At 37.9% G+C, this 22144-nt stretch overlaps 1 protein-coding gene across 5 annotated transcripts in view; it reads left to right on the top strand.

Moving 5' to 3' along the window:
- Positions 1-22144, top strand: part of PRUNE2 (prune homolog 2 with BCH domain) — a 136868-nt gene that overhangs the window by 87790 nt on the left and 26934 nt on the right. For 4 of the 5 annotated variants that reach the window (XM_038170411.2, XM_038170409.2, XM_038170410.2 and 1 more), the window contains exons 9-10: positions 111-694; positions 809-939. In XM_038170411.2, the coding sequence (XP_038026339.1) occupies positions 111-694; positions 809-939 (715 nt within the window). Of the gene's footprint in view, positions 1-110; positions 940-22144 lie in introns of all 5 variants that reach the window. The other variant, XM_072030920.1, reaches the window with a different exon arrangement.

Below are 22144 nucleotides of genomic sequence, written 5' to 3'. Positions count from 1 at the left end.
CTCAAAGCAAACTGAGAAGAGCTCTCTCACAATATCGATTTAAAGAAATCATGATGACTAAAACAATAATTCAAAAACTAAAAAGAGTTTCTGTTTGCCTTTCATTTTAGAAGCTGGCACTGACTCCCTGCTTTGTAGGGAGAAGAAGCTGAGAAATTCCTCTGAGAGCCCTGAACTGGAAAGTACGGAAAGTAAGGAAGATGTGAGGATACAAGTGTACAGAGATCCAGCTTCACTGGATATGGATTACATCCTTGTTACTGAGGAAGAAAATGTACCTTCAGAAAAGGATATGCTTGAAACGAAAGAAAGTGATTTTGCATTTCAAGAGGCTAATGTAGCTGAACAAACAGAATTGCATGAACGCATTTCACCGGGCTCCTTGGATACCTTTCAGCCAATCTCCATAATAAACAAAAGGGAAGACCAGTCTGTTTGTGAGACTGAATGGGACTTAGACGAGAAAAGATCTTCTGTTGTGCCCCAAAAAGTGGATGATGAAAGGAGATCACAGGAAAGCTGTGGGCAAGATGAGGGCTGGATTATATTGGGCCAGAATGAAGTTAGTGATGTATCACCTGCAGAAATTTCTGCCGAGTCAGAGGTGCCAAAAACAGGGTCTGGACATTCTGGCAAAGAACTGGAAGCTGCCATCGTGCAGGAATTGATTCTTGACACTCAAGCAGAATCTCAGGTAGAAATTTCTTTTCCAAAAGCATTTGAATATGAGGACTGCTCTCCCTTGGATGGTCTGTCTACTGAGGACGAGAGTATGAACATCACAAGAATACATGCTTTTGTGTTGCAGGTGGCTGGTGGTGATGCCCAGTCAGAAGCAAACTCTCAACAGAGTCTCGAAAATAACATAACAACAGAGCAAGAAATTAAAGAAGAAACAGTGTTTCTCAACACTGAAAGAAAACTGAGTCAAGAATCGGGGTAAGGAAAAAATTACCCATTTCCTTTCAAAAGTCTTCTGTTTACTCATTGTCAATGTTATTAAAGTGAATAAGATTACAAATATGTGGTAGGACTTTCAAGTTTGAAATACTACTTTTATTTATGTTGTTTAAGTATCTCTATATTCCTCCCTGGATTAAAACAGAATCTTGATTCTTGGTCTCTTGAATAAGAGTCAAGATAGGACTGTCTTGTAATGCAGGAAGATAGTAATGCCACTTCCTTGCAGAAATAAATCCATCTTCATTAATGAAGTCTCACAGACTTCATAATCTGCCTTTAAATCTTACGATACAGGTAGAATATATTTGTGCCTCCCTTCAAGTGGACATGCAGCCTCTGTGTAGGTAGAATCTGTCACCAGACAGAGAAGGAGATGACCCTGGCTCTGGACTCCATGCGCTGTAGTGCTGTGATGCTTCCGCTGTTGCCTCCTCCTCTTTTACAGCCAGGAGGTTGTAACAGCTACTGTACACTTACAGGGTAGCCACAGAGATGCAAGTGTGGAAGTTTGATCTCTGTGGCATCTTCCAGTTTTACGGAGAGGAACCTGGCAGGGTGTTCATATAGTGAAATTCTTGTGAACAGGAAAAGAAACTTCCTGGTACAAATAAAACTGAGGGGTGTAACTTCTTCATATGTGTTTCTCCTTTTGAGCTGAACTTACCTAAAAGAACATATGTGGTATGAAACATGCTCTTCTTGTGAAATGTAAGACTGATTTTTTTTAAAGTTTCTCCTAAGGACTTCAATGTAGACGACATATCACCTTCACTGCTGCTATTACCAGGTTTTAATTGACTTGCAATTTATTTTAAACCGTATTTTTTTGTACTTTCACTATTTGTCAATTTTAGCTGTACACCTTTTCCCCTTAAAGTTCACATGCCTGTCTATGACAGCACAACCCTGACAACAACATGTACCAATAGTCTGATAGAAAAACACGGCTTTTTACTAACACTGAAATAGCAGTTCAAGTCCTATTAATATTTCCAAAATGAAGAGTTCAATGGTTGTGGCTTATCTTCCCTCACACTTGTTAAAATACCTCCTCTCTAAACATTTTCACACATTTTTCAAAGAGCATGCTGTTAGCACGAGATCAGACACTGTTAAAGCTGAGCTGTTTTTAATACACAGTAAGCTCTGGCTTAATTCTAAACATAACCTTCATTTTCAGAAACCCTGAAATACAACAATGTTATTTGCAGGCTTAAATTTAAGCATCTGGATAGGACTTTACACTGTTTTGACAGAAAGTATTCTGGGTTATATACTTTACTCCCCAACTCTGTCTCTGGCTGAAATTGCCTGTTTCTAGGCAGACAGTACTGAGGAGAATATGTGACGAGAGGGGCTTGGTTTCTGTGAAGCAGTGACAAGTTTTCTTGATGCAAGTTAGCATTTACTGCCCTCAGGAAAAAGGCAAGTCGTAAGTGTCAGCAGGAGATGAGTACCACCCAGTTCTGGACTGTCCAAAGTAAACTAAATGCTGAGTGCTTGACCCCAAAACTATCAAAAATGAACTAGTTGGCACAACATTTCCATTCCACCCCATCCATCAAATTTATAACTTCTATTCTGGAAGGAAAAAAAAAAATCTATTTTCTACAAATAGAAAAATTTGGAAGAAGCAAAACTACCAAAATCCCAAGCAGTTGTTTGGAATTCACATTAATGTATGGAAAAGTGGCTTGAGATTTACGTTACCTAAGAAAACTAACATGCTTTGACTTTGGGTTGGTCTTCTTGTTAGGAATAGCCCACATGCTAGAAGGCCCTCTCCATTTGCTTTGTAGGCTTTCTCTGGGAGTTTGTGAAAAGCAACTCATTCAATGAGTAAAACTTTGTTTGTTTGTTTTTTGACATAATTTCTAGTGAAAATCTTTAAATCAATAACTTCTTATTACCTCTGCTCACAATAAATACTGAACAGGATAGGAAATAGGAGGGGTTGTTTAGCGGTGCTGGCTTAAGGCCTGCTTGCAAAGCTCACGTGAACAAATCAGCTGTCAAATCCTTTGTCTCCCATAAAAATAAAAAAAAAATAAAAAAAATTAAACACAGCCAGATGCAGACCCTGCTTAAGTCATGCTGACTAATTACATGGAGGCAATATCCCAGGGCTTGAGTTGCCATACTTACATGCCAGTGATGCTAACGTTCCAGAGATGAAAAAGAAAACCAGTCCAGGTGCTTGCTTTTAAATGATTTTTACAAACCAATACAATGGAGTTGAGAAAACTTGAAAGCATTAAGACTCCTTGTGAGACACTTCAAAATAGACCCTGATTTTCAAACTTATACCGGCACTACAAAAAACACCTCTATGGCCATGGATTTATAATTTTTTTTTTCATTCTTTTGCTATGGGTTGCTGGATCCACTGTGAGAAGTCCTATGCTGTTGCTTAGGAATTTCTGTTTATCTCCAGAGTAAAAACTTGAATCTTTTACTACAATAGTAGTTTGCATTGACATTTCAGATGCAGAACATTCATTATTATTAGTGCTTAGTATATTCCCTTAGACTGATTCTTGAAATAAAGTAAAAAAAAAAAAAAATGGACCATATTAACAACTATTAAGTGTGTTTTCAGGTAAATGCCTGGTGGGATATGATGCATCGCACAAGGAAGGAACACAGCAATCCTTGGTCTAGAAAGCCTGGGGAAACTTCCATTTGGGGATTTTTTGTTATCTGAATCAACAGTGACTGTTGTATGTACCAAATGTATTTTCAGTGGCTATTTCTGTCCTTAATGGTAATTAAGTTGAAGCCCAGGGAAGGAAAGGAAAGAAGTCATTCAGCATCTGCATTAACAAGCAATTATGGAAGCACAAAACCGTTAAAATCTATTTTACTTTGGGTTTGTGTTTTGTTGTTAGATGTTTTGAGTTGGTAAGTTACAAGCTCTAATTGAAGTATTCTGCACCATTAATATTATTCAAAATATTCCTCTCTTCATACCTAATAGAGACTTCATACCTAATAAAGATTGCTTTATGGTGCAGTTTTCCACTCAGCTTCCCCTGTGATTTGTAGTTGATGTTCAATAAACTTAAAATAAGCAGATATGTTTCAGTGTTTGGGTAATAACTTTTTAGGTAGTGGCAGAGACACATGTAGATGTTCCTACAGATGCCCATAGCATGATTAAAGCCATGGAGGCTTTAATCCCTTTGAAACCAAAGAAGACACACAAAGAAATATTGTAGTAGTGTCCTAAAAACATGGAAATAATTAATTCTGGATTTTTCATTAAACCTCTTACATAAACAACCGAAGAAACAGCAACTGATATAGAAGCATGTAATTAGAGACATGTTTTAGAAACATCTTTAGAAACTCAAGTTCCTTCTTAAAGTAAGTACACCTCAGTGGTGCAGCTTGCAAGTCTGAAATTAATCGACCTGCTTGGCCAGCAAAGCTTAAAACAATGTGATACAGTAGAACTGTCAGCCCTATGGGAGGTTGTGTCACTAGTGTTGTCATGTGAGAGAAGAAACTCCCTTTTCTCTTTGTATCACCATAGAGTTTCTGGACAACCTAATGGTGTTTGTTATCAGGCTTTTATTCTGCCAAAGATCTACATCTCTGAAGCAGGCTTTTGGTAGAACTGAACCAAAGTCTGAGAGTTAGAGATGTGTCCTTCTGCCTAACTTCTTGTACTTCTGAAAGGCCATTATTTTCACTCAGCAGGTTCTTTGATGCTTCACTGAATGTGACTCGTGCTTTGACTGAATATTTCTAAGCTTATGCTTAATTAAGTTTGCTTTGGATCAGAAAATTTAGGATCCTTTATCTGAAGGTCCAGCTGTATAGCTGTGCCCTGAGCACAGATTACATTCTCTGATCATTTTTGTTGTTGTTGTTAAATAGTTTTGCTTTATGCAATTACATTTGAATTCAGGGACCAGAACCTGTAACACCCTTCTCTGTGACTGTACCCCTAAAAGTGACTTTGTCACTTCAATCAGAAGATCTTTCCGTAGTGTATCCTGTGCTTCCCACAGGGAAGCTTTCCTTATGGCCTGCTGGTTGTTGTTTCATACCCCTTGGGGGTTGTATAGAAAGTAGGTACGTTATTTGTAGGCATGTACTTCACCTTCATATCCTTAAATATGGCTCAAACACAGTATCTCTGAAGAAAAAATGTACTTGTTGTTTGTATTGAAACAGATGATGGGGGCATCCCAACTAATTGATTACTGAATTGGTAGTCCAAATTTTATGGAGTTACGGAGTTAGTTTACTCAAAAACTGTCTTCTAAGCCCCTTTCTGCATCTGCAGTTTATTCACATGTCACAGTTTAGGTAAAACTGAAGTTCTTGCTTGCTTAACTGAAGTAGGTGCTAAAGTAAGTTGCTTGAGTAGTGGAATAAGGGTCATGAGGGAATAAAGGATGCAGTTTGCTATGTGTGTTTTTTTTCACTCATCCAGAAAGTGTCTGTCATTTTGGCTATAAAAATTGACTGTTATGAAAAATGAATTACAGTTTTGAAGCAGTAAGTGTAAACAAGGAGAATGAAGAAGTGTGTTAAAGACTTGGTGTCTACTGATCACTGCCCCTTTCATTCCATTGTCAACTATAACAGATCTCCAGGGTGTCCAACTGAGCTTTAAGAAAGTCTGTAACATGGTGGTAAAGCTCTTCCCTCCTGTTCTGTTCCTCGCTTGGGGGGAAAAAAAAAAAAAAGGCAGCAGGAAGAGAAGTATGAGGATGTTTGCTAGTGTTAGAGCACCGAAGAGAGGATATAAATCTGTCTCACCAGAAATAATAAACAGCAGGGGGTTATTTGGCCTCATGAAAAAGTACAAAAAGATTTGATAACACATTATTAATGTCAATCTTTCTAGAAAGAAAACAGCTTTTCTTTATGGCTTTCCATATGTGAGCAGCCAAGAGTGACTAAATTTAGAAAGGAAGAATTCATGCAGCATTATACAAATGTTGGGTATGCAGGATAACATACTTCACTGCTGCTGCTACTGGAGGTGAGCCAAGAATAAAATTTATGAGGACTGAAGGTAATTTTCTCCCTTATAGAAGACTAGCCTGTCTTACATAACTGTGTGAAGCTAGGTGCTGTCGCAGTAGTGGAGAGCCAGAGGGAGAATGCCATGCTAGCTTTTACATATCTGCACATTTCGCACATCGTGTGATTGTGTATACCAGATCATTCCTGCTCTTGTCTTCACTTTAGGAAAGGATTCTCATTCTTTCCTTAGTAGGAAAAGTTAGAAAGAGCTGAGGGAAGCACTGTGAAGTGATGTATTAGCTTGAGGAGATAGTGAGAGCAGTAGAGATAAGGGCACTGAAGTTTGGAAGGTTTGGGGGAGACTGTGGAAAATCAGTGGCAAAACTGAGTGGCAAAAAATAAAGAATTTCGTTGAACAACTGCCAAGATTTATTTAATCCACTAACAACAACAACAACAAAATATTCTCCTCCTGATGTTTGATGTTCACAAAGAAGCAGGAATCACTCTTTTCTGCTTGCTTGCATAACAAATTTTTGGAACAGTTACTTCTCCCAGTGCCTATGTCCAAAATAGCTCACTGTAACCATTGCTGTGCCCAGTACTGTAAGCAAGCCCTAGTTTGCTTCTTGTTTGAATGGGCAACACAATCTGCTATATTTCAGAAGCTAAAAGAATTGAAAATCTGTTGTAAATTTAAGAGGCCGCATTCTGCAAAGTAACCTTTACTTCCCTTTGGATGAATGTTTCTTTTTTTTTTCCCTGCATGCCAGTCTTTCACTCCTATCATTGTTTATTAATTGGCCAAATACATTGGAAAGCAATTCCAGGCACTCTGGGGACCAGACCTGCAGCTTCAGTGGTGCTTCCATCTCCTGATGACCTCTACAATGGTGGACTTGAAATAGGTGTTGAATTCAGGTCTCCCACTTGTCAGTACAGTGTGTGACAATTCACTAAACACGAGGAGCATGCTCTAAAGGTTAAAAATAAACATGCAAGGAAAGAAGCAACAACTGAGAAGGTTGCTTGTAGTCAGGTCCACATAAATGAAAGTTAATGCCTTGTAACGAAAGTAAAAAAACGGTATGAAACTAAACAAAAGTTTTGACTGGCATGATCAAGAACTCATTAGGATTGCTGGCTCAGAACTTGAGATTTCAATGGTCATCCAAGTTGACCATTCCCACCTAAAGATGGGAAGCTATACAACCGACGTATTTTACACTGTTATTTATTGTGGTAATCTAATTAGTGTAGTAACATACATTGCATACTAGAAGTTATATGTCATACATTGTACTTTGTAAGGATGTTGCTTTTGTGAAAATGAAAGAGTCACTGGGACAGATTCAGATCAGAGAACTTTCTGACAGTATAGGTATTAAATTAACTGAAATATATTTTTTTCTAACAATCTATTTTTATGTCAGCAAATCTCACTACCAAGCTTTTATTTTAATTGATGAACGTAATAACATATGCTGTTCGTGCATGTGTTTTCATAACACCATTTCTTTCCCTATACTTGATTTGGCCTATGAAGTCATGACAACCATCTTTTTTGTTATCAATTTTGGGGTGATACAGTATTTTCCGTCACCATCTGGAGGTTGAAAATTAATTAAAACTAAAAACCCAGTTTTCCATTGCAGAGCCAGCTGTTAAACAATAGCAGAAGCCAATATGGTGATGATCCCATTTTTGTAAAGACAGTGTTAATATTTACATGCCAAATACCAAGTAGTTTAAAAATCTTTTAACCTTTTAAGAGGACAACACTGTAGTATTAGACAAACAATTTAAAAAAGGAAGAAAAAGCTATTTACTATTACTCACTTGAGATCATGAGATTTTACTTAAATTGTGAGACTGGGCTTTCTTAAGATATGCTTTCTTAAGCTAAAAAGACCTGGACTATGTGTGTATGGTTTAGTGGCCACATCAAAAACTACTCTGCTATTCAAAGCCCTACATTTTTCTGAAATCACTATATTCCAACCTTTGTGATCAGTGACAAGATTCCAGCCTGAAGCATTAGTGGGCTTTCAAACTTAACCCTGTTGATGCAAGACCTGACTTTTACAGTGAGCCCCAGTGAATTTTATGGGTCTCAGCAAAGACTCCTAAAGTCTCAAAGATGATCTGTGTCATTCTGAGCACACAGGATAAAGACTGCAGCTTCTACCATGTTGCCAGTTTCGTAGCAGTCATTCAGCTAATGATTTCTATTGTACAGAAATACCTTATAGCTATACCTCCTGTATACAGCTTCCCAGTGTCTGCACTTACAATCTCAAATTAAAAACTGTCCACTTGAAAAAGTGCTTAAAAGTATTCCCATCTTTAGAAATGTTTGTTAGTTAGGTGGCAGTAGTATGAAAGATCACATTTCTGCATCAGTGTCATCTTTAAAAAGAATATTTTCATGTTGTTGATGGTTTTTGTGTTTCTTTAAATGCTTGGTGTTCATCTGTTGTTCTTTAAAAGAGTGACTGGGGACTGATTTACCAGGACGTACTGCAGTATACTAGGAAAAGTTTTTCTGTAGGATTACTAATACCATGATGATCAAGGTGGGAACCATTGAATTTTTGTTCATGCTGTGCTGTAGGTGTATGTGGAGCTGTACTGACAAAAGAAGATATGGTTAGGTTTTTGTTTGTGTTTGGTTGCTTATGGCCTAGAAATATGAGGTGAAAACATGTCCAATTCTCATTTAGGTCATCTTCAAGAAGGGGTTTCATAGTGTGAAGGGACAAACTAGCTGAAGGTTAAGCAGTCTAGGGCCTCTTGCCTTTCTAATTTACCCCCACTGAGCAGTAAGGGAACCAGATTGAAAGCTGCTTTCCATTCAGAAAAAACAACTGGCATTTCTAAGGGCCATACCCCCAGCAGGCTTTCATAAAAGGAGGCTGTGGGACTGCACAGCATGGAACAAATGTCCTTCCTTCAGGCAGACCCCTAAGAAACACAGTCATGATCACAGGCTACAAGCATTGCTTCTTGGTGCTGATACAGTTTTGTCTTCTCAGTATTCACCCTGCTTTGTGAGTTGTGTTTAAAAAGAAAAAAAGATTTGCATATGCATTTCCACAGCTGAGTTGCAAACTGAACAAATTATGTAAAGCATGTTTGAATATGCATGTGCTCTATAACCATCGATGCAAACAGAAATGAGGGCTGAGATGGGCTGAATCCATAAGAACTTTGGCACACTATCTCTCATCACAGGCTTTCCTCAGGCTCCGAAATGAAACAGTGGGGAGCTTTTCACTGCAGCCAGCTGACTCGCTGTGTAAAAGTTTGGAGATGCTGTGACAAAGCTCCGCCGGGAACGCAAAAAAATAAATAAATAAAAATAAAAAATTCACGGCTAAAGCATTGTTCTGTGCTTGTCTCAGCGTTCCCTTAACCCAAGCCCCGTAGCTGCTGGTTCATACAGCAGGCTATCTGAAGGCAGGTGATCACCCGTATTTAGCAGTACCACTAGTCACATGACAAGAAAATGGTGGAAGATCTGTATTCCTAGTAAACTGCTACAGAAAGAGGGATGCTGAAGTGCAGCAATAAAGCATCTTCACTGTTTTCCCAGTAGAAAGGCCTCTTCAAGTCTCTAGAAGGTAAGCATCTCTTTACACTGAGAGGCTGATACGCAGGTTTTCCGATTAGTGACTCTATTGTTGCAGTTACTTCAGACAGAAAAAGGGGAAATGTTTGTTAGCAGGATGCAAAACACCCTGGACCTCATTACCGAAAATCAGGCAGCTGTATTTTAATTCTGTTGCAGCTCTTTCTGAGAGAAGCTTGCATCAGTTCAGCGGGATTTCTTTTGTCTGAGCGCGGACACGGTATTTGTAATTAGGGAACAAAACTTCACTGTACAGTAACCTAGCACTTTAGATTATTTTCAGCTTGTTTGCCTGGCTCTGAAGATATGGTGGGAAAAAATGAATGTTGGGCTTTGTCACTGGATAACTTGCTTTCTAGGCTGTGTAATTACTGGCATAGCAATTGTTTGTGATAGCTCTTATTGTGTACTACTTGACAGTGGTATGGTTTTCTTTTTTTTTTTTTTTTTTTTACTATCAACTGAAGTGTATGATTTTTGTTTTTATTTGCAATAGCCTTTTATATTGTTCCAAGAGCAGAGACTTTAATCTTGGAAGGCTACGTGACCAAGGATGCAGCGATAATCTCAGTGTTAAGAGGACTGAAAAAATACTGCAGAAGTTGTTTTGTACAGGCACTGTTTTTGTTTAAATCTAACAAAAAGAGCTTGATTTGGCTCCATTCAGTCATTTGTATTTCCATTCATGAGGAAGGAATGACAATATCTTTCAGTTTTAAGTGTGATAAACGGACAAATTATTGTGATGTACAGGGGGCACTGAAAATTTTCAGAATGTCTAAATATCACTACTTAAACCAACATGCAAGGAAATGCATGTAGGGTTGGTAGGCACATTTAGCATTGCAAGTGAATAAGGGGCAGGCAGAGATGTCATCTGTGGTCTTATCTTTATTAATATGCTTGGGAAGCAGAGCTATGTCGAGAAAGGGAGAATGCACACAGCTCCAGCAGCACTGTCAGGAGGCATTAAGGCAGCTGCAGGGAGCGGGAGGAAATGACACACAAATTCTTACCCTGCCAAAATAGTTCTCCAGGGCTTCTGTATTCCCCCACCTATTCTCTCTTGGGGGACAGGGGAATGCTGGGGTCTAAAATAGCCTCTCTATTCCTGACTTAAATGAGTCCATCCATTATTTGTCCCTGTGTAAACCTGGACATTGCTGTAGAAAGTTTGTGTAATTAGAGACAAGCCTAGCATTGGCATATATTCACCTCTTAAAAAAACTTAAACTTAAAAAAAAAAAAATAACAAGCAGGCTGTTGTGTTTGTTTTTTGTTTGTTTGTTTGTTTTGTTTTGTGATGTTCCCATAATATTCAGCAGTAATAAGAAAACAGTGTTATCTAACAGTTATGTTGCATGTATGGAAAGAGAGGCGAAAAAACAATGCTAAAGTACAGTCTTAGCATTCAGATAAAATACATAGCACACAGACTTATGAAGAAATAATATATACGTAAGAATGTGATTCTGTCAGCACTTGTAAGCTATTTGTATCACTGTAGTGTCCTCAATATTAGGCCCTGTACAAATACTGAGGAAAACATGGTGCTACAGGAGCAGAATACAAGACTGAGGTAGAGAAGAAGAATGAGTGTAAAAGACCAATCGCACAACAGTTTTCTTAGTTTACCGGCTTTTTTTTTTTCCTTTGGATACTGAAATAAGTGGTTTAGCAGCTATGGAAATTTATGAATTAACTCACTCAGTTATTTCTAATTAATTCTTAGCATATAGTGTAGGCTCTATAGCCACTGCAGGCTGTGAAAACTGGACAGCAGAAGGCTTATTTCCTGCTGCCAGGTGAAAGCTGACACTGTCCTACAAGAACAAGATCACTCTCCTTAGCAGAAAATACTGGCAGCAAACTCTGAAGAGCTGGATGTGATGGACAACTGCCCAGCAGGGTACACCTTTTCCAGATTGCCTAAAGTACCAGACCATGTAGCTAGCCTTGCCCTTCCGTCTGCCGAGCTAAAATGTATGAGGAGTGCCTTGTGGGGAAAGTGGGGAGCTGTATTTTCTCACCTCATTCCTGTGCATTACTTCTTCAGTCTGGCATTTCTTTTTGCACACTCAATGCATTTTTGCTCTGTCTGACAACCGTGTCTCTCCCACAGGTAGGCTGGTTTTTAACTTTCTGCTGTTTCTGGGACCCTTGCAACTCAGCAGAAGGAAAGATTTGTTTCTGAAGATAACTGGTGGCTTTCTGTTTCCCTCACACTCCTTAGCACAAGCTTTTTTGGACCTACCTGCTGCAGGGCCTGACCGCTGTCCTTGCTGTAAGCACCTCCTGCCAGATAAAGTAGTCTGCAAGGCTGCTGCCTTTGGTGCTGGTTTTACTGCTTCAGCAGAACTTATATGCCATGATTAGGTGTCTCCTCTGGCTCATGGCTGGGCTTTTCCTCTGTTTTTCCCAGAAGAATAAGGAATGAAGAAGCAAGTAGGACCAGAGAAAAAGCATTACAAAGAGAGGAAAAAGTAGAAATCATACCTCGTTAAAATGTTTTTGTATCTTTTCAGATCTATCAGTATATTATAAATTGTGCGAAGGCTAGGCTTGAAATTGAGGGAGTGCTAGTAAAATCCTAACATGTTAATAAACAGACTGATAAAAGTGCCGTGAATCTGTATATATTAATGTTAAGTGAGTTCTTACAGTTAGCAGCTCTGAAAATTGTCCCTAAACATGTTTTATCATGTGAGCGTGACAGGACTCATCTGTCATAGCATCATTTGTTCAAACACTTGATTCTGGCCATTTGTATTTGTAAAAAGGATAATCATCATTATACATGTTGGCATTCATACATTGAGGGAAACAAGTTCATTGAGCAATGCAGAAGTTGACAATACTACAGAAAAGCAAAGTAGATAAGAGGAAATAGCCACTAAGTTGACAAGTTAGTTCAGTTGCAGAACTAATGGTTATTACTAATGATTAAGGGAAATCAGAGGCATCCCAACATGTCTTAATCTGAGAGTACAAGTGTTTAATAAGTAGACTGCAGTAATGGTTGGAGGGGGACTTCTCAAAACTCCACTGAAGAATCTCAGTAGGGCTTAAAATGTAGTGCTTCCTAAAGATTTTCTGCTTCTGATTCTGCAACATCCACCCTGTTACCTACTCTCAAACAATTAGCATATATCCTGGAAGTGCAGATGGCTGCACTGGGTATAGAATGTATGCTGCTTTTTTAAGTGCTGTTCATGTGCCAATTGCATTAGTTGGAACTGCAGGTATTCTGAGGAGTGCTTTAGACAGCACGATTTGGCAGGAAAATGGTCCCTGTGAACTGCACGTGCTGGAAGGAAAGCTGGTTTTAGAGTGAGGAATACATAACCTAAAACGGAGTTTTATGAAGGAATAATTAATTATTCAGTGTAAGTGGGTGTTGGGAAACAGATCCTAAACATGCAGCTAGGATTAATGTTTTAATAATTTAAAAATATATATGTAATTTTCAAACAACATACATTTTCAGGTTACACTTCAAGACAATCTGTTGTAAAAGAACCTTGACTCCACCTTTCTCTGCTGGTATTACCATCTTACAGTGTATTTGTAGCATTTGTTCAATGGTAGTTGTTGATTAACAGATCATTTAGATATTATTTGTAGAATATTAACATGTATTAAACGCAGAGGCGAGAGATCAGAGCAGTTTAAACAAGCCTTCTAAATGATGTTACTCTGAACCCATATAGCTCCTTGACAGACATTCTGATCTTCCAGAATCAATGGAGGAGCACCCGTCACACAGGCTCTCCAACTGCGTTGTCAATTCCAGTAATTTTCTGCTCTCTCAGTTAAGCTGAGCACATAACAGAGGAGAGATGCTGGTCCAAAGACAAGACCATATGGCAATATGTGAATGCAATACCAAAGCAGAGCAGGTAGATATAAAGTGGCACATTATTTCCACCTTGAAATTTGTTATTCTCTATCTATTTTACATGTTTTTGCAAACAAAATACTGTATTAAGAGAATATGGTTAAAAAGGTGAAATTAGGAAATGCCCAGCAGGCTCTGCACTGCACAGTAAAAGGCAGCATTGGAGATGGTGCTATTTCGTGGCTACAGGCAGCTAACACTGCCCACAATTGTTTTCTCTTTCTGTGGTTCTGTGCTACCGGGTTAGTGCAGGGTGGTGCAGGGTAGATGATTAGTCACCAGGTGCTTGAACTGCACGTGTCCTTCTTTTCTGACACCTGTCTGATTTATTCTTTCCGAGGATGCCAAAGTGAAGCCACTGGGCCCTGACTGTGCCAATCTTTTTCAGGGTCAGCTAGTCTTGAGGATGTGTAGTGGCATACAGCAGATGTTATAAAATACTCCACATTCAGAAAATTAAAAAAAAAAAAAAAAAAAAAAAAGAGTTTGTTAGGCATCATATTTTAGGAGCTGTCAATAAATGACACTTTCAAAGTTATTTTCTGTGTTTCACTTCTGTAATAATGAATTATTCCTTTAACTCATAAATCTGCTGTCCAGAGTAAAGTTAAATAATGTTTGGAAATGCATAATGCTCAGGTGATTAGCACCTCTGAAAAGCCCTCGAAAGGACTGATCATCCCACTTTTAGAGCACTGTTTGAACAGTGCACAGTAAATAATGCTTAGGCATGCATAAAGTACAGCATAAGATACCAAATAGTTATTCTCTGGGTTGCACTGTCTTTCATATGGCATCCTATGACCTGCTGATGACAAACACCCAGGAAGGGACTTCTGGGGGCTCTGAGATTACCTGCAGGTATTGCCAGCCTGGCTTGCATTCCTAAAACCCCATGTCAACAGGACATCCAGGTTTGGAATTTAAATAAATGCTCATTTTTCCTCATTCTGCATGGAGATTCTTTTTTATTTCATCTGGCTGGAAGTCACAGATAATTAAAGAAACCTGGAGCCCTGGATTCCTTTCATAAGCATCCCTGATCTATGAGCATGTTTGTAAGGTTGCTGAAATAGCCTAGTGAATTGCTTTATCACTCACCTATTTGTTTAGATTTGTCCTTCTGTGGCTCCCTGCATCTATCCCTGGATTTGCCTGCTTCTCTTGTGTTGTAGCACAGGGAGGGAGCTGGCAAGGAGTCAGAACAGACAGCCTGTGGCTGCCTCGCAGCAGTGAAAGCAGCAGCGTGTGCTTAAGAACAGCAGCTTTTATATTTTAACAGGCTTAAATTGATAAGAGCAGATGGGACAGACTACTATTCTGAGTGGCTACCTGAAAAAAATCAAGACTTATGGTACTGAGCTAAGACAGGGAGCAAAGAACAAAATGGATAGATGAACAGTCACTAAAAAATAGTTATTTGGGGGCTAGAAAACGTTTTAAAAATGTTTTACATTTTTAAAAATATTCATTGACCCAATTTCAGAATTTTATCATGTTTCAGTAACATATAGAAATGAAAACAAACTAAATCTTTTGGCAAGAATACAGCATTTTCCTGCACCAAACATATTACTTCTTACAGACATGCCTAGCTTTTTTTTTTTTTTTTTTTTTTTTCCAACGTCAGCATCCAACGTTGATGCTGAAAATGGAGCAAAAAATTGGCATATGGAAAGGATCAACTAACAGCACAATCAGTTAAAAGAAGCTTTAAATCTGAAGAGCAAAGCGTAAAAAACTAGGGAGTCATGACCTTGACTAATTTTTGGTACTAATAAAGTACCAAAGAATAAACTAATGGTTTATTCTGTGGCTATTGAGAAAGTGAATGACTTGTTTCTCTGTAAAATGGGAATATTAGCATGTGTTTATCTACTGTGCAGGAGCATGAAAATGATTAGCTGCCATTTGCACAGATGCTTTTGATTAATAAAGCTTTTAGCTTAAACAAGACAGCACAGATAATTTTGGGGGTTTTGTTTTGCATCTAGAAGCAAGAATAAAGTCTTGTGCTAGGTATAAATTCCAGCACTCAAACAATAGGCTTTTCCTGAACTATTTTGTGTTTAAGAGGTACCAAATAAATAGCAACAGAAAAACAGTTACTTTAGTATTCTAACATATGGTTGCTAAATGCAGCTCTCGGGAGGTTATAAAATTAATTATTTTTTTATAAGTAACCTGTATACAATATAATTATTTTACACAGCTGTGAGTAAAATAATTTTTTTTTCCTGGTCTCAGATTTTCTGGAGTGGATTCTTTGCAATATGTTCCAATATGTAGGTGTTGCTGAAGCAGTCTCTGATTGATACAGACTGCATTCTGCAGTCTGTGTCACTTTCATTTGCTGCATACTCCACTATAGTTTAGGGATCATAAATTTTGCTGAGCCTAAAAATTCACACTGCGGTCTCCTTTATCAGTGAAGAGGCAACTGTAGAAATTTTTGTCTATTGTCTGGAAATTTATAGCAAAGAACTAGTTTTAAGGAGTAATTTTGAAGGATGGTTTTAATGGGTGCATTGGTTAATAGATTTCTTCTCTTACTGCACAGTCCAGCTGGTTGTTTGGTACTAATATTCATAGCATCTTTCTCTGTTGCTTCCTGTATATTTTTGTTAATTTTTTCACAGACTACACCCCATATTTTATCAGTTTTTGTTTTTCAATGTTATATAATCACACTTTATTTCCTATGCTATCTCCTTTTGTCTATAGGCACAGCTGTAAAAGATGTCCAAAAATTCTCTAATGTTGCTTGCAGAACATTTCTATCCATCCTCAATGGATGATAAGTATCAAAATGCAAATACATGCAAATTATTTTAGGATTTGTTAATAATCCATTAGCAATAAAAGTCTCTGAAATAGCACATTGCAGTTGTATAGAGCTTATGGAGTTGTTTTTATAAGCAGAAGAACTATCCTCTTATTAAAAAATGGGACAGTGTGACTATATATTTTTTGTTGTAGTTTTGAGTTCTGTAACTGAGCACTCCAAGAGAGAAGTATTTTCAGAGAATAGGTACTTGCTGTTATTTTAAAACACAGTATATAACATATGGAAGATGTATTATTTGGTTATAAAAGCAAAACAGTTTTTGTTCTAAAAAGGAAATAATGCATCAAGTGTTTATTAGTGGTAATGGCATGGATTTTGCTGTTATTTTATGTGTGATGAGGGCCGTGTTGGAGCAGCTACAACGATGGATGACAGCAAAACACCTCTTGTAAGTTAGCTAGGTATCTGTTGAGATGCATTGGATGCATGTAAATGTAGGAGTACTCTGTTCAGCAGCACACAACTGTAATCTGGACAGGAATATAGCAATTAAGAAAACACTTCTTCTCAGTACATCTTTGACGTAAATTCCCATTTGTGGAGTGCTTAAAGATTTGCTGTCGGCTCCACCTTAGAGGCTTCCTGTTCTTTCTGAGCACGGAAGAATAGTGTTATCAGCTTGTCCTGGAGTGGTTAGGCATCCTGCTGGTGGAGCAGCCTAAATGCTGCAGCAGGTTGCCATTAACACCAGCTTACACAAGGCTCTGCATGCTCTGGCCATGGCCTGGCAAGACGCTGACCCCTGCTAACACCTTCAGTCCTGAGGGTGCTTCCCAGGGGAGCCCTGCTGAGAGCCAGCTGACAGGCGTTGCTGGATAAAAGCCAATGTTGTGGGATTTTTTACACCTTTCACGGAAAATACTTGATTGTCACATCTAGTCCCTCAAGATGTCCTTTCTCCTTTTGTGGTCCTGGTGTTTGTTACCGAGCTGGGGCCAGGGGGCCCAGCGAGAGTCACTTTGTGCTGGGTATGCTCTGCAAAAGCAACTCGGGGAAGAGGTGGAGTTCCCTAACTGCGTTCTTGTCCCTAAAATTTCATAGTTTGTACATTCTTCCTCCAAATAGCTCGATTTTCTGCTGCAAATCACTGAGACAATGGGCTATAAGCAAGACTTTTACTTCATCCGAGAGCAGGGTGTACCTGCGTGACGTGGAATTTGAGAAGATGAAAAAAGCCAGATGTCTGGTCTCTGAATAACCTTTTCACTATACTTCATTTCCCCTCCTCCCATTTAGTTTCAAAAACAAGCATGTAGTAATATGAGTTAAGGTGATTTCATCTCTGTCATTCCTTTTACTAATCCTGCTTTGGAAACTTTATAAAAGCCTTCAATATCTTATGAAAATGTAAAAGTATTGCTGTGTATAGAGGGAACAGCATAGAACAAACATAACTTACTTGATTAGGAAAAGTGTTTTGCAGGCTCCATGTCAGATTAAAACTTTTGTATTGGTGAGCCTAGAAGTCTGAAAAAATGTGTAACATTGAAAGTCTGACTGGGTTGTGGTAGATTGGAGTGGAGGAAGTGTCTTTCACTTTAAAAAGGTTGGATTAATGTTGCTCTCTCTTGCAGATTGCAGGTGTTCATTCAGAGCAATACATTGGAGAGTTTAAATAGTTTTACACTAAAGAATTTAACTTCTTGATGCAGCACATCTTGGGATACTGGTTATATATCACGTATGACATAAGGGTGAGGCAGCACAGCCCATAGGGATTATGACATATTGCTGTGAATATTCAGAGCTGCTCTTTCCAAAAGAGCAGAATGCTGCTATATCTAGAAAAGTCGGGGAGGAAAGCTCTTATTCTGAGAAAAACTGACTGGAGAGGACACTAAAAAGTATTTAAAGATTTATTGAAATGCAGGAATGCCAGGTTCAAGAAAAAGTAAGGGAAGGATTTCAGCCTCCGGTCTCTGTTGCTCTGTTGTGTCCCCCTACTCCCAACCAAGAATTTGGCATCTTGCTCTGAAGCATCTTTGAGAAATAGGTTTTCTTTTAGCTACTTCTGAACAGCTATGTAGACCTGAGTTATCAAAGCAAATATGCAGTAACTTGATTCCCAGTGCAGCTGATCCTTAAATGACTGGTCTGTGTGTAACATAAAAGAAGTCATTTATGACACAAAAAGCTTATTTTACTTTGACCTCAGTTCTGAGTGAAAGAGCTTTTTTTTTGCTTTTTTTTTGCTTTTTTTTTGCTTTTTTTAATCAGTCAACTAAATCATACCTGATTAGAATGGAGCTTTCTGAAGTAGCTTAATTTACTTCTTCAACAAGGAACATTCACTGGAAGGGGGGAGAAGTGTTTTCTTTTTCTAATACTTTTGGCCATATCATCCACGGCATCAATTGCACCTGTATGAAAGGCAAGGAGTTTTGTAAACCAGAATTTGGAGATTATGTGAAGTAGTCCATGGGAAAAGAAAAAGGAGATAGCTGCTTGATTTAAGTTTCTATAGTCCATCCTTCATTACTAGATTTCCTCCCGAGAGCTGTTGAGACCTGGTGCTCTCTCAGTTTATGCACAGCCAGAAATTCCTCTGCAAGGCATTGAGTTACTCAGCATAACATGCTCACAAAATCTGTCAGGAAACAGGCAGCTATGTCTGTAGAAAACAAACTTCATCCATATCTTGCTCATTCTCACACTGATGAGGAGTCTGAAGAACACCACCAGAGACATATGTTGAGGTACAGTGTAACAGAAGACATGCCCTCTGTTGACTAAACCTGCTATCTAAAGCCACCAGATTTGAAAGATGTCTGTATTGCCTATTAATTTCTGGCTGAATAAATGTTAATTGAGGCTTTTTTTAAACATGAACTTTGTCTGAACATAGAACATGCACATCTGGTAAGGAATCTTTTAATCTGTTAGGGTAATGCAGAAGGGGTCTAGGAAAATGTGACTTACTCCAAAACAGCTTTTCTCTTACTTCTCTGAGAAGTCTGTTGACTATTTATTTGGTAGTAAACACGTTCTTGCTTCCCAGATCAAATATCCCAATAAGAATGATATAGACTATTGACTTAATGTTAATGGCACGTCATTTCTAAAGTTAGAGGCTCTCAGACAGATTCTCATGCTGTTTATGTGGAATGCCTAAGCGAGGGATATTCTTTGAATATTTTGCCTGTAGCAGTAGCTGTACTTCAGTAGAAATTCAAATCAAAGAATATTAAACATATTTATCAAAAGATAAATATCTTTTTATTCCCTAGAAATGTACTGTTCTTGTGAGCACATCAGTAACATAAAATGTCTGGTTTTAACTCAGCTGTAGTGGTCCAACTGAAAGCAGAAAAAACATTTGAAAATTATGTTGTGAAAGTGTAAGAGATTCCACAGAAAACAGCAGTGGCTGCTCCAAGCACTTACACTGTGGCCAAGATGCCACAGGGAGAAAAGAAGTTTCCCAGCAATCCAAGAAATGTTATGAATTATCCTAATTTATCCCAGGCATTACTAAAATTCTAGGCAACTCATAAAATTCTGAGTGAATTGTGGGACATTGCTTTGTCAACTTACATAGTCGGTTTCTGTAGGCATAGCATATATAAAATTCATCCATGATCTTATCGTACAGAGGAGATGTATGGTATTCTTAATTTCACTCAATCATTTTTACAGGTTTATTGCAGAGAATATCACCTCTTTTTAATACAAGAAGTCAAAAAATTCACTGTCCTTCTGTAATTTGCTCTTCACACAACTTGAAAGAAGAGCATTTCACTTAAAATCAGTACCTGCAATGATTTCTGAAGCTTGTTCAGTAAGGAATTATCTTTTGGTGTGATGAGGGTATAAGGTAATTTTATAAATGAATGGTTTGTATGTTAATGTCAAAACCCCCTTCAGTCCAGCCAAAACCCTTGACCACCTGTAAATCATAATCTGAGTATTCCTGAGCTGATACAATTTGGGAAATTTTCTTATTTGTTACAGTTAGTAAGCTTAATAAAGCCCAAGATAAAATCTTAATCTGAATTTAAAATGGATTAGAAGTATTCATTGTTTCCTTACGCCTTTTCCACCACTATGATTTCTTACCTTATCCAGCTGTTACTGACAGTTCTTGGCATTAGAATTTAGATTTGTCTCTGCTGAGTTTAGAAGAATAAATTATACTTCACTACACATATTTTACTACAGATTGAACAGACACCAAAAGAATCCAAAGACTATAATAATTTGTTCACATTTTCTAAGTAAACTGTGGTGGTGTTCTGTGTATCAAATTTCTGTACAGCTTCTGAACACAGATAACACTAAAACACAGAAAAAATAAAAAAATAAATTAAAAAAAAGATATATTACAGACAATTTATGCTATTCATTTTGCTCATGAGCAGGATACTTGGATTAAATTTCTTTACCATTCTATTATATATCCAGAGAGAAAGACTACCACAAGTCTTGTTTGACAGTGATTATGCATATTCCGGAATTGGTGTGTTTTGTGGAAATCATTAAGTGGTTAATCTTTGTATATATGAAATATATATCTACAGCAATTGGGGATAAATTAGTAAAACTAGTTAGCAAGATGAATATATGTTAATTTTTATTTAGAAGCAAGGCCTGGTCATGGCTGAGAAGCACAAACATTGTTGACTCTAACCTTATTATGTCTATTATTTGTATGGAAAAAGATGTGAGTTCACTAGTTTGCCTATCTGATTATATGGTATGGGGCTTCGGGTAAAGATCTTCCATAATGTTGAGCATAGTGAAGACTTCAGCTCCTTTAGGCCTACATGCATGCATTTATATTTAAATGTATGCAAAATTAACAAGAAATCACAGAGACTATACTCATACTCTGAAACAGTGATTGGCCAGAAGAGTCCTGTCGGCACATGGTGAAGTAATGAGGGTAGTCCTCTTGGGGAAAGCAAGGGTAGGAGGAAACTGCAAGAGAAACAAGACAAGCCTATTCAGACCCACTCAGCTGAATCATGCAGAGCAGAGTTTAGCTGATGCTGTGGCAGAGAAAAGCACCCACTTTGCTTTCATCACATCTCTGTTAACTGAAGCGTAAAAATTCTATTCTTCATCTTTCATTAAAAAAAAAAATAGTTTGGAACAGGAATAGACAAAAAATGCTATAATATAAAACAAATAAAGCTTTTTTGGAGTCACGTTTTAGTGTATATCAAAGCTGTTAAGAGTGACCTTGTAAAAATGTAAATTTTTTTTTCCTATCTGAACCATCCTTCCAGCAAGCATTTTGTAAAATACTTGAATAGACAATTAATATGAAAACAGTTCAAGTCAGTTTACTTTAAGTATTCAAAGACCTTCATTAAAATTTTTACCACTCAATGCCTTTTATGTGTCATATGTAGTTACGTCAAATATTATTTCCTAGTATCTTCCTAAAAATGTAGTCTAGATAAGATATTTTGCAACATCTTAGTCTTCAAAAATGTGTGATGTAGTTTTTTTCTTCACTTTTGTGCTTCCTGTATGCTTTCAATGCAGGACATCAACTTCTTCAGGATTACAAAATGACTGATTTGGGTCAAAATTGCTTTCAAGTACGAATGATATTAAAAGAATGAAAAAAAACCCTCATGATCTGAATTTTGCTATACAGTAACTATATGTACAGCAATGGAAATATAATCGTAAAACTCTTGCTGTGATGTGCAGTTTGCAAAGAGTAGCTGAAGCTTCCCGCAACGATGTGTTCTGTTTGCCAGATGACAAAAGACCAACTTCATTTGTGTAGATTGAGAAGCATTGCTGTTTGCCAGCCTGTTATTATTCACTGCTATGTCTTGATCCAAATAAAAGTTGCTGTGTGAGACCT

Source organism: Anas platyrhynchos, chromosome Z (assembly GCF_047663525.1).
Source record: "Anas platyrhynchos isolate ZD024472 breed Pekin duck chromosome Z, IASCAAS_PekinDuck_T2T, whole genome shotgun sequence".
NCBI lineage: Eukaryota > Metazoa > Chordata > Aves > Anseriformes > Anatidae > Anas > Anas platyrhynchos.
This window is presented reverse-complemented; position numbering and strand designations above follow the sequence as displayed.